At 47.3% G+C, this 15,694-nt stretch overlaps 1 protein-coding gene across 1 annotated transcript; it reads left to right on the forward strand.

Moving 5' to 3' along the window:
- The first annotated feature begins 3,550 nt into the window (after positions 1-3,550).
- Positions 3,551-12,140, forward strand: LOC123581226 (cytochrome P450 1B1). The gene is made up of 3 exons (XM_045447108.1): positions 3,551-3,774; positions 4,153-5,199; positions 8,242-12,140. Exons 2-3 carry the CDS (start codon positions 4,154-4,156, stop codon positions 8,855-8,857), a joined length of 1,662 nt encoding a protein of 553 aa, XP_045303064.1. The 5' UTR covers positions 3,551-3,774; position 4,153; the 3' UTR covers positions 8,858-12,140.
- Positions 12,141-15,694: the final 3,554 nt, after the last annotated feature.

Genomic DNA, 15,694 nt, shown 5'->3' on the forward strand with positions numbered 1-15,694 from the left:
TTTATTTATTTATTTATTTATTTAGTAAGTAAGTACTTCCCACCCAATGCAGAGCCCAATGTGGTGCTTGAACTCACAACACTGAGATCAAGATCTGAGCTGAGATCAAGAGTGGGACGCTTAACTCACTGAGCCACCCAGGCACCCTGGTTCTTCTGCTTTTTTAAAGCATGTCCTAGAACAAGAGCTGAGCCCAAGGCACCACAGCTTGGAGGCTATGCTTAAACTATTTGCTATGGCAAGAAGGCGTGCATCTAGGGGCACCTGGGTGGCTCAGTTGGTTAAGTGTCCAACTTCTGCCCAGGGCATGATCTCACGGTCTGTGGGTTCAAGCCCCCGCATTGGGCTCTGTGCTGACAGCTCAGAGCCTGGAGCCTGCTTCAGATTCTGTGTCTCCCTCTCTCTCTGCCCCCTCCCTGCTTGCACTCTGTCTCTCTCTTAAAAATAAATAAACATTTAAAAAATTAAAAAAGAAGGCACACATCCAGTTTATCTAAAAACTACACAGCATTATTCAGGAATTATTAACCGGTCTTCAGAATAGCCTTGCGTTCTACTTTTGAAAACAGTAATTTACTTGGTTTAAAGGCAACCTGCATTTGCTCTGCTTCCAGTAGAGATACTGTGCTAGAGGCTTTCGGGAATGTTGATAGCTCAGAATTGGCATTAGCCCATAGACAATTCCCGTCTACGAAATTAAAGCCTACTGAGAGATTGATGTGTTCAGCAGTCTAGAACTGAATTATTAGGCAAGGGTCTTGCTAAAGCTGAACATCATAAGGTTATGAAACTCATTTCCAAGGATGTGTAGGCCAACACAGCTCTGAGAAACCAATGCTTACTTACCCAGTTGCTCAAAAACAACCTCATCAGGGATCTGAGTACTCCAGTATAGGCATGAAGTCCTTTTCAGAGGACCTCTCAAAAACTACTGAATGGAGGCTTTTACAAAAAAGTGTTTTCTTATCAGGTCAGATAGTTTATTGTTGGGTTTCAGTCTCTCACAAAGCCTGATTTTCAGACACCTCTTTATGCTTCTTTAAAATTTAACCACTTATTTCAAGGGCAGCTATGAGGCATAGTCCATAGGCCTCCCTCATTCAAAATCCATTTAATTGCAAAAGGTGACCACACTATTTCTTCTTTGCGGTCCTCAGAATCCTCGCTTTGTAAACAAAAACAACCATTTAAAACAACTCTTCCAGGGGCGCCTGGGTGGCGCAGTCGGTTAAGCATCCGACTTCAGCCAGGTCACGATCACTCAGCCCGTGAGTTCGAGCCCCGCGTCAGGCTCTGGGCTGATGGCTCAGAGCCTGGAGCCTGTTTCCAATTCTGTGTCTCCCTCTCTCTCTGCCCCTCCCCCGTTCATGCTCTGTCTCTCTCTGTCCCCAAAAAAATAAATAAACGTTGAAAAAAAAAAATATTTAAAACAACTCTTCCAGCTGATTTTTTTTTTTTAGTGTTTATTTTTTGAGAGAGAGAGAGAGAGACAGAGACAGAGTGCAAGCAGGGGGAAGAGAGAGAGGGAGACACAGTCTGAAGCAGGCTCCAGGCTCTGAGCTGCCAGCACAGAGCCCCATGCCCGGCTGGAACCCACAAGGGTGAGATCATGACCTGAGCCAAAGTCCGAGGCCCAACCGACTGAGCCATCCAGGCTGATTTTTTGTTTTAAAGGCAGGCAGGAAAGAAGACATTTGTGCCTTTTTTTTTTTTTTTTAATCTAAGGATTTCCTTTCACATAAACTTGTATTGATGGATCTGGAAAAGGACTCGGTGGCTTCACATTCTGGCTTCACCTCTTGATAGCCGGTAAGAGGTGGGGAGGGGAGAAAATCATCCCACGGGTCATGCAAGCATTTCAATCACTTTCTTGAAAACAGGAATCATTTAAGATTATACTGTATGGCTGTAATCGTATTTTTACAGCGTGTGTGAGATCTTGGTTAAGTCACATAACCTCTCTGAACCCCACATGTGTAAACGGAGACACAATAGAACGATAGAGATTCCCGTCACGTCACCCGTAAAACTCAAAGTTCTGGAGGTGTCACGTGGTAAGCACTCAACTTTGACACGGCCACTTGAAGATCCCGGAGATACAATTCCTACCTGGTTAACCACCAGCCGTCCCACCCTTCCCCAGCCTGGCAGAGAAGACCTTTTCTCTCCAGGGTCTTGAAAATGCTCGGTACCAGCCAGTAAGCAAGGACGCCTCGGGCCTGGGAAGCTACCGCGGCCCCAACGCCTGCGGCTTCCCCTTTGAAGCAATGTCCCCATCTCGCGCTCACACGCGCTCGGGGCACTGGTCCGCCTGCCTGACCCGCCGGGGTGCGTGCGCCGCGCTGGGTGGTGGCGGCCTCCACCCATCCCTGGGCCGCCGCCCCCGCCGCCCCCGCCGCCGCCTCGGCAGGGCAGGTGCCGTGAGAAGCGCCGAGGGATATGACCGGAGACGACTTTCCAGGAGCCGCGCACGCGAGGCAAAGCTCCGCACGCAAGGGGGAGGCGACTGCAGAGGAAACTTTTCAACCCCATAAAGTTCGCAGGCGCGCGATCTGCCTCCCGCTCCTCCTCCCCCTTCTCCCTCCCCCTTCTCTCTGCTCCTCGCCCCCCTGTTCGCCCCGGCTTGGCTCAGCGGCGGCGTGCGGACTCCGCCAGCGGGGCCCCGAGCCTGGCAGTGGGCGGCGCCACCTGGGGTGGGGGTGGTGGCTTGCTGCGCGGGAAACCTCGCGGCCAGCTGCGTCCCGCCAGCGCTGCTGGCCTTTGTGTGCTAAGGACGGTCGGGGCCCCGGGGCCGCAGCCCCGCGTCTTTCAGGGATTCTTGATCTCGCCGCCCGAGGTGGAAGGAGAACTTTGCGTGCCAAAGGGCCTCATCCGAGGGGCCGATTTGTTTGCAAGAACGTTAAAATAAAATAACTAGGGAGGCTGTAAGGCAAGCCGCCACCACAACCCGGCTTTCCATGTTCCCAAGCTGACAGGTTCCCTCTCCCGGTCCGGGAGCCCGAGGATTCCGAGCGGGTTTGTCTCGAGAACCAAGCTCAGTCACCCAGAGTGGGGTGAGGGTGGGGGTGAAGGTCGTGCGCTCCGGGAGGGAGGCCTGCTCCCATGGAAAATGCCGCGCGACCGGCAGGTTCTGTCCCCAGCGCGCTTCCGGGAAACTGCACCTTCGATCGGGAGGGACTGATTAAGACTGGTTTTCTGGCGGACGGTAAGTTCGTAAAGCCAAGACCGTCGGGGAGCGCTGCGAGCGCCTCGCGTGACCTCCCGAGCGCGGCGACCCAGGACTTGGCCCATCCCGGCGCCCCGCCCCCCGTAAGCCCCGCCCCCCACCAGGTTCTACTCCGCTACACACAGACCTTAGCAGCCAGATAGGAGGGGTGGCGCGTTCGGATCCTCTGGTTTGACTGTGTGCAAACGGGCTACACCTCTGCGACCCCAGCTGTCAGAGACGAGCGGGGGGCGTGAAGGCTAGGAGTTGACTCCACTCGTCGACCCCAGTCTCAAGTGCGCATGCTGTGAGAAAACCCCAGCTCTGCCGAGGCCCCAGGTGTAGCAGGGCTGGGCAAAGGAGGCACCCTTCTCGGTCCTCATCCCAATCCCAGCGCCCCTGGCTCGGACGACACCTAGAGGCTCCAGAGTGGGTGTTCAAGCTCCCAGAGCAGCAGGTGTCCAGGCGAGGCCTCCCGACTTCCTGGAGACGTCTTGCTCTCCACGAAGGCTCCAGCCCTATTTCGGACCCGGCCATCCCGCGCCGCTGGAAACCGCGCCACCTCGCAGGTCAGTCTATCCACGGAGCCGCCTTCCCCCGGCCTCAGGGGGAACTGAGAAGGGAACTGAGCGCCTCCGCCTTGATGCCCTTCGGGTTGTCCCCCGAATTGCCGCAACCGCTACGAGGAAGGGGTTGGGGTGGGGACGGACAGTCCGGGTCACTGAGAGGACGCGCTCCTTCCCTTCTCCTTTGCGGAATGGGTTTGGAATTCGGGAAAGGCGCGTCCTCTGCTGCTTCCCCAGTGAGCCCTCCCTGACCTGCCCCACGCCGGACCTCCTCTCTTCCCAACAGCGCGAGGGAACCCGACGCCTAGAGGGTAGGGGCGTGGAGCGCCCGCTCCTTTCTCTGCACACCTGACTGTCACGCCTTGGCCCTTCTCTCTCCAGCATGGCCACCGGCCTCGGTCCCGACGCTCCCCTGCAGCCGAGCGCGCTGTCCACCCAGCAGACCACGCTCCTGCTGCTCCTGTCGGTGCTGGCCGCGGTGCACGTGGGCCAGTGGCTGCTGAGGCAGCGGCGGCGGCAGCCGGGGTCCGCGCCTCCCGGCCCCTTCGCCTGGCCGCTGATCGGAAACGCGGCGGCGATGGGCCAGGCGCCGCACCTCTCGTTCGCGCGCCTCGCGCGGCGCTACGGCGACGTCTTCCAGATCCGCCTGGGCAACTACCAGGTGGTGGTGCTGAACCGCGAGCGCGCCATCCGCCAGGCGCTGGTGCAGCAGGGCGCCGCCTTCGCCGACCGGCCGCGCTTCGCCTCCTTTCGAGTGGTGTCGGGCGGCCGCAGCCTGGCTTTCGGCCAGTACTCCCAGAGCTGGAAGACGCAGCGGCGCGCGGCGCAGAGCACCATGCGAGCCTTCTGCACGCGCCAGCCGCGCAGCCGGCGCGTCCTCGAGGGCCACGTGCTGGGCGAGGCGCGCGAGCTGGTGGAGCTGCTGGTGCGCGGCAGCGCGGGCGGCGCCTACGTCGACCCGCGGCCGCTGACCGTGGTGGCAGTGGCCAACGTCATGAGCGCCGTGTGCTTCGGCTGCCGCTACAGCCACGACGACGCGGAGTTCCGCGAGCTGCTCAGCCACAACGACAAATTCGGGCGCACGGTGGGCGCGGGCAGCTTGGTGGACGTGCTGCCCTGGCTGCAGCGCTTCCCCAACCCCGTGCGCACCGCCTTCCGCGAGTTCGAGCAGCTCAACCACAACTTCAGCAACTTCGTCCTCAACAAGTTCCTGAAGCACCGAGAAAGCCTGCAGCACGGGGCCGCCCCCCGCGACATGATGGACGCCTTCATCCTCTCCGCGGGGACGGCGGAGGCGGCAGAGGGCTCGGACGACGGCGGCGCGCGGCTGGACATGGAGTACGTGCCGGCCACTGTCACCGACATCTTCGGCGCCAGCCAGGACACGCTCTCCACCGCGCTGCAGTGGCTGCTCATCCTTTTCACCAGGTAACACCTCCAGGAGGCGTGGGCCGGGCCTTCCTTTCCTCCCCTGGAAAAGGCTAGAATGTGCTGAGGTCGCGACGGACGCCCAGGGTTTGGGCAGGGTTTGGGGTTTCGCGACAGGTCCCCGTCTCTCGAAGCAGAGATCGCGGCCGGAAAGCGCAGCTCGGGAAGGCAAGGTGCGGGCTGAGACCGCGCGCGCGGCCCGCATCTTTGATCTTGTCGCCCGCTGCCTCTCCAAGTGGGGGACACATTTGTGAGAGCCCCGAAAGGCAAGATCTCTTAAGTGTCTGCAGATCAGCCCCGATCTCTGCCTCCCTGACACAGCAGAGGCAAAATTGGCACGCTTCCGAAAGAAAGGGTAACGGGCAAATATGTTCAATAAACACACGAGCCTGATGGGCTCGGCCTGTCACCGGCGCAGATCCGAGGCCGCCCAGCCCCGGCGCTGCAAGCCAGCCGCGCGTCCGGGCTTTGTTGCCGGGCAGAAGAAGTGCTCGGAGGCCGGCCCCGCCAACCGTGAACCCGCACGGAAGCTTTAGGAAGGCGGCCAGAAACTAGCGGGTTGCGCTGGGTTAACGAAAACGCCGCGCTAGCAGTGTGAGAAGTGTCTGGGTAAAAAACCGGAGAAGCAGTCACTTTTACCGAGCGCAGAGCAGCGTCTCGAAAGGCAAACACGGTATCCAGGAGGCGCCCGCGGACGGACTTTTCTGGTCCCTGGGCCAGGCTTGGTTTTCGAGCCGGTCGGCAGTGCCCACGTTGATTAAGGTCGCCCACCTCTGGGAAGGAAGCCCTGCACGCAGGAAGCAAACAGGTTGCTGGCATGGGTGTCGCCAGACGTAGAAACTAAAAATAAATTCCACATTGGACATACTTCTACTAAAAGATTAGCCATTGTTTATCTGAAATTTAGATTTAACAGAGCAGCCAGGTTTTGTGGGCATCTCTGCTCCAGGGGCAGATGTCTCACTAAAGGCAAAGTTTGGTTGCCTTGAGAGAGCAGAAATCCTGGTTGTGCCATTTCTTGGTGTGCAAGGAAGTGGGGGGGGGGGTGTGTGTGTGCTGAATTTGTTGGTAACCCAGAAATTGGAAGGCAAGGAGCACTTCTTTTCTTATTAGAATCCTGCAACCTGTGTGTCCTTAGACTGTGCAACTGCTTTTATAAATTGAAGTTTTTGTATATTTAAAATTGCTTTTCAGCATTAAGGCCCCAGAAACACTATGAGCAATGAGCAAAAATCAAAAAGAAGTCCGTAACAGATCAGGAAGAAGACATCCCAAAATGAGAGCGATGGGTCGTTTGCACCCGCCATAAACATCTTTTGAAACTGCCTTTTTTTTTTTTTTCATTAGAGACTGAATTGGGCAGCAAAAGTAAATAAAACAATTTTGGAGTCACTTTCAGTTCAATGTAGCTGGTGAATACGTTTTTCTTCAATTTAGCGAAGACAGTAGGACAGGGGTTGGCAAATTACACTGCTCATTTTTGGATGTAAGTTTTTTATCAAAATACAACCATGCCCACTCATTTATGTATTGTCTATGGCCGCCTTCATAGCACAAGGCAGAGCTGGCTGGTTGTGACAGAGGGTTTGGTCTGCAAAGCCTAAAGTATTTACTATCTGGCCCTTTATGAAAAAGTTTCCAGACTCCTGAAGTATGCTATTCATGAAGCAGTTTTTTAAATCACCCATAATTTCATCCCATACATGTTTGAATTATTTTTCAGAGATGCAATAATTATTTACTTTATTTTTTAACTTCTGGCATTTTCACTTATTGAAATGGACATTTCCCCATCTTTTAAACTTTACTGTAGTGACTTTTGACGGTTATCTAATATTTTTGCCGTAATAACACCATTATATATAATCGCTTCTTTTAACATTGTTGACTGCCTTTTAAAAATTTTGGCTGTTGTTGTAGTCAGATATGTTTGCACCTGTCGTTTCCTGCACGTACATTTCTGGACATGGATTACTGGGTTTAAAAAAGGAGTGGGGGGGCGCCTGGGTGGCGCAGTCGGTTGAGCGTCCGACTTCAGCCAGGTCACGATCTCGCGGTCCGGGAGTTCGAGCCCCGCGTCGGGCTCTGGGCTGATGGCTCAGAGTCTGGAGCCTGTTTCTGATTCTGTGTCTCCCTCTCTCTCTGCCCCTCCCCCGTTCATGCTCTGTCTCTCTCTGTCCCAAAAATAAAAATAAACGTTGAAAAAAAAAAATTAAAAAAAAAAAAAAGGAGTGGGGAGGAGTTAACTCCTATGCATCTTGCTTAGTGCTAAGATTTTGTTTTCCAAAAGGACAGTACTATTTGTATCGCCGACAGTGAATAAGCATTACAGCTTGTACCATAATCTCTTGAACGCTGGGAATTTTCTTTTAAATTTAGACGATCTGTACCTTTATCTTGGGATACCAGTTTGTATGAAGTGAGGGCAGTGTGTCTGCTGGAATTAAAAGGAAGATGTGTGTGTTGGGCAGGGGAAGGACCCGTTTGGGGGGCTGCTTTTTTATTTTTATGGGTCCTGGGTGGTTCTGCCACTATAGATTTATTACCCCATGAAAACTTTTTAATGATATTTTGTTACTGTTTGCTTAAAGATAAATATATTAAAATTATATATTAAAATATTCTCTTTGACCTAAACGTTCTTTTTTTTTTTTTTTTTTTTTAAAGAAAGGAAAACATTTCCATGGGCTCCTGAAAAGTGTTGTGGGTCCTTGGCATGGTCTGCTGTGCCTCATGGAGAAGTTGGCCTTGTCTGGAGCTTTTTCAGGCTGAGAAAACTTAGACTTTTTTCGACTTACAGTAGGAAAGAGAGCATTAGCCATGTGAGGCTTATTATGGGAAACAGAGCTATTAATTCATCCATCCCATAATTTAGTGAGAAATTAGGAAACCATTTTAGTTTTTGTGTGTTTGTTTGTCTGGAAATGTTAATTCAGCCCCTGATTCAGACAAAGAAAGTGGAATTAAATGGTCATGTGCTTTGTAGATGAAAGAAGAATTACTTTTCCGCACTCATTTTCTCCTTCTGCGTTAACCAAACAGGTATCCTGAAGTGCAGGCTCGGGTCCAGGCAGAACTGGATCAAGTCGTGGGTAGAGACCGCCTACCCTGCCTGCAAGACCAGCCCAACCTGCCCTACGTCATGGCCTTTCTTTACGAAGCCATGCGCTTCTCCAGCTTTGTGCCCGTCACCATTCCTCACGCCACCGCCACCAGTGCCTCCGTCCTGGGCTACCACATTCCCAAGGACACAGTGGTTTTTGTTAACCAGTGGTCCGTGAATCATGACCCGGAGAAGTGGCCTAACCCAGAGGACTTTGATCCAGCCCGGTTCTTGGACAAGGACGGCTTCATCGACAAGGACCTGGCCAGCAGCGTGATGATTTTTTCAGTAGGCAAACGGCGGTGCATTGGGGAAGAGCTTTCCAAGATGCAGCTCTTTCTTTTCATTTCCATCCTGGCTCACGAGTGCAATTTCAAGGCCAATCCAGACGAGCCCCCGGAAATGGATTTTGATTACGGTCTGACCATTAAACCCAAGTCATTTAAAATCAACGTCACTCTCAGAGAGTCCATGGAGCTCCTCGATAGTGCTGTCCAAAAGTTACAAGCTGAGGAGGACTGCCAGTGTGAGGCCAGAAGCAAGCTGGAATGTTAGAAGTACTCAGGTTTGGGGGGACAGGGAGTAGAGTTTTCTAGCTCCTCTGTGTCACTTTCTCGGTTAGCCTCTAAAGTGAGCATAGACCAGCTGACCCCCAGATGATGTGCTTCACACGTGTGTGCTCAGACGAGCACTGGGCTACGCAGGAGCTTCTAGAAGATTTTTTGAATCAAAGAATTAAAGGGTCCAAAGAATTTTTATGCATAAATCAAGGGCTGGTAACAATAATTTCTTGAGGGAACATCCTTTGGATTTAAACACACATAAGCATAGACACAAATGACCTGATGAAGAAGTGTTTCAGTAAAAATGCCTTTGTGGGTGAGATCCAAGATTGATGTTCTGTGTGCTGAGATCTGGTCCTTAGAAAATCACATTAAGCAAAGTTTCAAAATATGTTGTTGAATACACCAAGGCAGATAATTTCAGTATAAGCCATGTGATTGAGGGTGATAAGGGAAAAGTAAAGACCAGAAATTCCTTTCTTCACCTTTTCAATAAAAAATAGTTTAGTTAAGCTCTAGCGTCTATGGATGGATTTATCTTTTTGCCTACCGATATGCTTTCTTTTTTGCAAAAGTCATAAACTCATTTGCTTACAGAGAAATTTAATAGTGGCTGATTTAGTGATTATAGTAAGTTTCAGTGATTTACGATGAATTTTAAAGTGTAAGTTGTTCAACTGTAAAAAATTCTAAGCCGAAGTCATACCTCTGTTGGTGGCCAAAGTACAGAATTTCAGTTATGAGCAAAACAAACAAAAAACCAACCAACTAACAAACAAACAAAAACAAAAAACAAATCAACAACAAAAGATTTACCAGCCCAGCTAAGCTTTAAATGATGTGATTATAATGCACTGATGTCATTCAGTCTCATACTTTAAAAATAAAGTCACCAAATACTATTCAATACATATATAATTATTCATAAGCAACATGTATGTTATTGTATTATTAAATAGTATTATTTTTGTTAAGTAAAGTTTGAATAATGTTTGTCTTTCCAAAAGAAAGACCAATCAAAAAGTTCGATTCAACCAATTTTGGCTCAGATACGGGAAACAAGCCTGTTTCGACATCATGAAAACCAAGTTGAAGCAAAGTCTGCTCTCTGATCCACAACTTGAATGAGAACTGAATAATTTCAAGATTGGGTCTGTACGATGTGTTCCTTATTATTTTACAACATATTTTCTAAAATTATATCCGCAATCCAGAATCGCCTTGTGAAATTGACGTAGTGAATATGCCATAATTCTAAACTCCTGGCATGCTTCAATTTGAATTTAATCGTAAAGCCATTCTGATTGTTGAGTTCCAGTCGAAGTTACTGGAAATACGGCCATTATTAGCCTGTGCAAGGCAGAGAAATTTAACCAGTGTCTGCCTGATGAATAATGAAAAATGCAGTGACTTATCTGGATGTTCTCTTTATTAGAGACCAAGGGAGAAACTTCCCATCATAACAGACCTAGTTTTTCTTTTAAATGATTTTTTTTTTTTTTTTTTTTTGTAATAGCATTCATGTCTGTGTTTGGAAAGTCAGAATCAGAAGGTAGTCTTGGGAGGCTGTTTTGAAGATTCCATTATGTTCCCGTGGAGCTAATCAGATCAGGCGGGCTGTTCAGGATGGTCAACCCAGTGAGTGGTCACTTTGGAAACTGAAAACATAAAGCCTGAACGAAATGTATAGGTTCTGTTTATGTAAGGATCCTAAAAACGGAAGAAGAAAAAAAAAAAAGTGCCGGAAGATCGGAGGAGTACAAAGTGAAGGTTAGAGCTTTAACTTTCATTGCGTGTGGACTTCAGAGGAGACATGCAGTGTCCTGAAAGCTTGCTTTTCTTACATTGTATGAAGATCTTTGGAGTCTTTTCATCAAAATTGTAAAGGAGGAAGGAAGGAGTGTTTGGCGGTCGTGTGGAGGGGTGGTGAGAAAAACGAGCGAGAAATGAAAAGGAAGAAAAATGGTTACGCATTTCCCCACGCGTTCCACATTAATTAATCTGAGGCACAAAAGTTGAAATACGAACATTTAGAAATAAGATACTTTGTGGGCCAACGTTAAATCCCAAGTAGACTTTTAAGAAAATCTACAACACAGAAGATCTGTTTTGTGATTTGTGATTATTTTGTTAACAAAAATTTCATGGAATCAAATCTCATAGTGCTGCCTCTTGAATATGGAGAACAGTGCCAGTTATTTTTAAAAGCAACTAAATTCAACTGTAGAGGTCAGGCTTACCCAACGTGTTTAAGTTTTTTTTTTTTTTTTTTTGTCACCAGCTATTCCAAAACGTCATCACCCCCCTTGCCCTAAGCAGGGCTGAGACCATGATTTTAGGTTGCCCTAGCCCACTGACTCTGAGACGTATGGTAGCAAAAGCAATCGTGTGCCGATGTGGACGCCTCATTAAGTCAACCAAATACAGATGTGCTGTTATCTTGTTTTGTGTGTGTAGGCTCAGTTCATCCAACAATTTTGGCAAGGGAAAAGCCCAGCTTATATACGAAGAAGTAAGGTGGGCTCTTGGAGGTTACCTGGCTTATTTAATACAGCCTAGTTGATTGTATATTTTATAACCTCGTTAAAGGAAGGAAAGCAAAACCAAAAATAAGCAAAAATAACCACACTTGGAGACTACGATAATGAGGCTACTGGCTTAATCAGAAAACCTTATTTTATTTCTCCTGGAGAAGGAATCTATTTGCTGGTCACTATTATAGTCAGAATATCTGCTCCAGGTTATTGTAATAAAGTATATTGTTTATTAAATGCTTCCTTTATATATGAAGCTTTGACTTTGTAAGAAAATTGCTTTTCCTCCAAACAGAAAGATGTCTCAGGTTTGTCTTGTGGGTTATCGGAAAGCTTTTTTTTTTTTTTTTTTCCTGAAAGCTCTCATGTTTCAGAACTTAGCCTTCACCTGTGAAGTGTTATTATGGCCTTAACATTTCCTTATTGGATCTATATTAGATCAAATAGTTGCATAGCATTTATATTATGTTCTTAGCTATGATACACAGTGTGATAATTTAGTAGATGTTTATAACTCTATGATAGCTTTTTATTTAACCATTTCTTATTTTTCTATTTCATCACTTATGCTTTTAATATGTACAGAGCAACTATAACACATAGTTGTAAGTGAAATCCATTTTGGGGACACAGCATTCATATGTATCTTTTGCTGTTTGATATGCCCAATTAAAAGCATTCTGTACCTGTAACTGTCTATAACAGGACACCATTGTCCAATAATGAAAATCACTTTCATAATCTTGTTATGAAGTTTTACTTTATGTTGTAGCAAATACAGCCTAATGTATCCATTCCAACTACTACTTGTGTTTGAATTAAAGTGTTGCATTGTGAACATTTTATCTGCCCATATTACGTAATAGGCTGCTTGCTTTTTTTTTTTTTTTTTTAAATAGGCTTTCAGCGTTCAGTTTCCTACCAAATTCCTGATCTCTATGTTTCTGAATTTATGAGACCCAACACGGAAGTTAAAATTCAATTCAACAGCAAACACTTAGCAAAGTGGGAGTTAATTTTTAATTAAAAAAATTTTTTTAACGTTTTATTTTATTTTTTGAGAGACAGAGAAAGCACGAGCAGGGGAGGGGCGGAGAGGGAGGGAGACACAGAGTCCAAAGCAGGCTCCAGGCTCCCAAGCTGTCAGCACAGAGCCTGTCGCAGGGCTTGAACCCACAAATGCGAGATCATGACCTGAGCCAAAGTCGACGCTCAACCGACCGGGACACCCAGGTGCCCCAAAGGGTCTTCTTTTTAATTCGGTTGATACACATTCATTCATTCATTTTGAAGGCACATGTGCCTTCACTAACAAATACATCTCAGGTCCAGTAAAAATAGGGTGGATGAGAGCATTGTGTCACATACTATGTGGAAATATTTTCTGCTGCCCTTTTTACCGGGTATAAGATGTGACGTCACAGGGCCTCTGCTGTGAACCCTCACAAGACGGCAGGGGGTGCAGTACCAAGGCCTCTTACTTCTCCCAGACCTAAGCTCCCATTACTGTGAACACAGGAAAAGAAATCGTGAAGCGAAACCACACACAATGTCATTGATACTTTGGCTTAACAGTATCGCTTCAGCAACTGAAGGGTATACATTGGTTTAGGAGAAAACTCGCTTTCCAGATGTGCTAATGCAGTATCTTCAAAATGGTCATAAAGGTTTAGGACAAATGAACTGAATTCCCCCCCAAGTGAAGTCTTAACAAAATTGTAATTGGGGTCAGGTGTTTGCAAAAGTGTCCAGCAGACTTGAATTCTCTCCAGTCAATCCACTAAACTAAAAGACTGGAGTGCGGGGTGGGAAATGCATTTGGCTTTAGACATAAGACAGGCCTGATGGTTGCAAACTCATAGAGGTTATTTCTATAGCCTTGAAACCAGACCATTTTTTTTTTTTTTTTTTTTTTGCACAAGCACTACAGAAATTTGGCTGTTAACAATCTCTTACCTCACCTCAGTGACTCACATGCTCTCTGCTTTCCAGCTTTGACCTGCTAATTATGATCCACAGAGAAGGGAAGAAAAAAAAAAAAAAGAACACATTCTGAAGCAATTATTTTTAATGGGGAAGATTGGAGAAAATGTAGTTTAAATAGATACGGGCAAGCTATCGGCAAACACCAGCTTATGTCTGCGGCTCCCAATACACTTACACAGGCTGTGTGGTCTTCAGGAACGCTCCTCAACATGTGTCAGGTATGAGGGGAAGAAATGGAACTAGGACATGCCAAGCACATACGATCTTCGAATCACCATGCTAAGCATTATCGCGCAATAGTTCTCTGCAAGAGGCAGTCATGTAACTTGTCAAAAGTATATCTTCAGGAATGGCAGGGTCTGGATGCCCCCCAGAGATGAATGGACTCCAAAGCCTGTTGTCTTCATGCTGTAAGGTGTCACCTCCCTGTGTGGCTGTGCTTGGGTGGACAGTCTAGTCTGTTTTTCAGTCCTGTGATGCTTGGGTTTCACAGCGGCCCACATCCTTCGTCTAGGGCACATTCCACACTATAGTCAGGGTGGGACTGGCATTGTGAACGGTCAGGAAGATTCCCAATACTCTTCTGAGAATAGCATCCTCAAACTGTTCCTTACAAACAAGAAAGAAAGAAGGGAGAGAGGGAGGAAGGGAGGGAGGGAGGGAGGGAGGAAGGAAGGAAGCTCATGCTTTGTTTTATAAGCCTAAAACCTCAGTCCTATAATCTGTTCGGGCCAGGGATCCTTGCCTGAACCAAAGGCCATCTGTAGGTTGGACCAGTTGCCCATGAAGTGGCCTGATTCAAGAACTCTCTTTGATTGGGGTGCACCACCCTGGATATTGGTTCATGTGACCAATCGGAACCTCTCCTGCTCTCGGCTAACTTGGGTAGGGTAAACACAGAACATTAGCCAGAGGGAGTGCAAAACCAAGGCATGAATGAGACGGGCATGTTGACGGAAAGCCCGCCTTTGAAAATCACTTCCTGGAGCTCCTGGGACTGGCATTGGACCACTTAAGATTCCTTTAGGTGATAGAGAGGTTAAATAAAGTCACTAACTAAATAAATATTATACTAAATAAACAACACAGTATTACACAAATTGCACAATATAACAGCACAAACCCTACAGCCACTGAGATCCCTTCAGGTTGGAGTCCAACCTGGACTCCACCAGCCTGAAAAATCTTCCAGGCTCTTTAAAAAATTCTTAATTCTGTTTTTTATTCCCATCTGCTTACTTTTGTTTGTCTCCCTCTCTTGGCGCTGGATGGGTACTTTTTGTTTGCATGTGTTCCAGCAAAATTTGGATTATTGTTTTATATACATGTGGTTTTAATTTGTGTGGGTGCTCTCTAGATCTCATCCTGTTGCTTAGTCTTCTAAGTACAATATTTTCAATATTGTCTAATCCCATGGCTTCTAACCACTGCCTACTGCCCCTGGGGATTCATCTATCACATTTTTTTCTATCCAAGTCTTGGGGATGGGCACCCAAATGGCCTCCAACTTCATGTGTCCCCAAATAATGCTGCAAGGAACATTTTCGTATATGTCCCCTTGCGGACCCGTGGAAAATGTGCAATACACATTACGCCCATGATTGGAATTGTTAGGTCAGCAAGTCTGTGTCTACGTAATTTAAGGATTGTAAGCACACTCTCCAGAATGCCAACGAGCCACACTCCCGTCAGCTGTGCGTGACGGTCCTCTTAAACCTACGTCCCCACCAACACATGGAATGACCTCGTTCTTTTTTACACGAAATATACCACTTAGGGAGGTATAATGCATTAAATCGATTTTTTAAAGAGATGTCTGCACTCATTTTTCAATATGTCCTGTAGATATATTTGCATTTATAGCCACATCTCCTCTCTCAGGTGTTACATTCATTAAAAGCAGGTACCAGGCGTCAACAACTTTGTTTTTGAATAGTTTTCATACAAATTATGAATGAACAAAGGAGTGAATTCTATTAAATCTGCTTCTCAGTACTATACCTTCATCTTTCCTCAGACTGCATTTTCAGGCGGTGCCCTTGAAATCTGATCTCAGTGTCTTCTCCTTGCTTCAGTGTTAAGCTTATTTAAGGTTTTTAGGTTCTGTCTGACTCACTCTGAAATAAACAGAAATGCCAACGCCGGGTCTTCATCCTGTGGAGTGAACAATGGCTTTCAAACATTTTTTACCATAATCCACAGTAGGTCTATTTTGCATTATGACTTAGTACGTACCTATGTATGTAATTATGAGCTTACATACTTATAGAAAAATAGTATTTTCGCCATTGTTTTGGAAATAGACGCCA

Source organism: Leopardus geoffroyi, chromosome A3, assembly GCF_018350155.1.
Source record: "Leopardus geoffroyi isolate Oge1 chromosome A3, O.geoffroyi_Oge1_pat1.0, whole genome shotgun sequence".
Taxonomy (NCBI): domain Eukaryota; kingdom Metazoa; phylum Chordata; class Mammalia; order Carnivora; family Felidae; genus Leopardus; species Leopardus geoffroyi.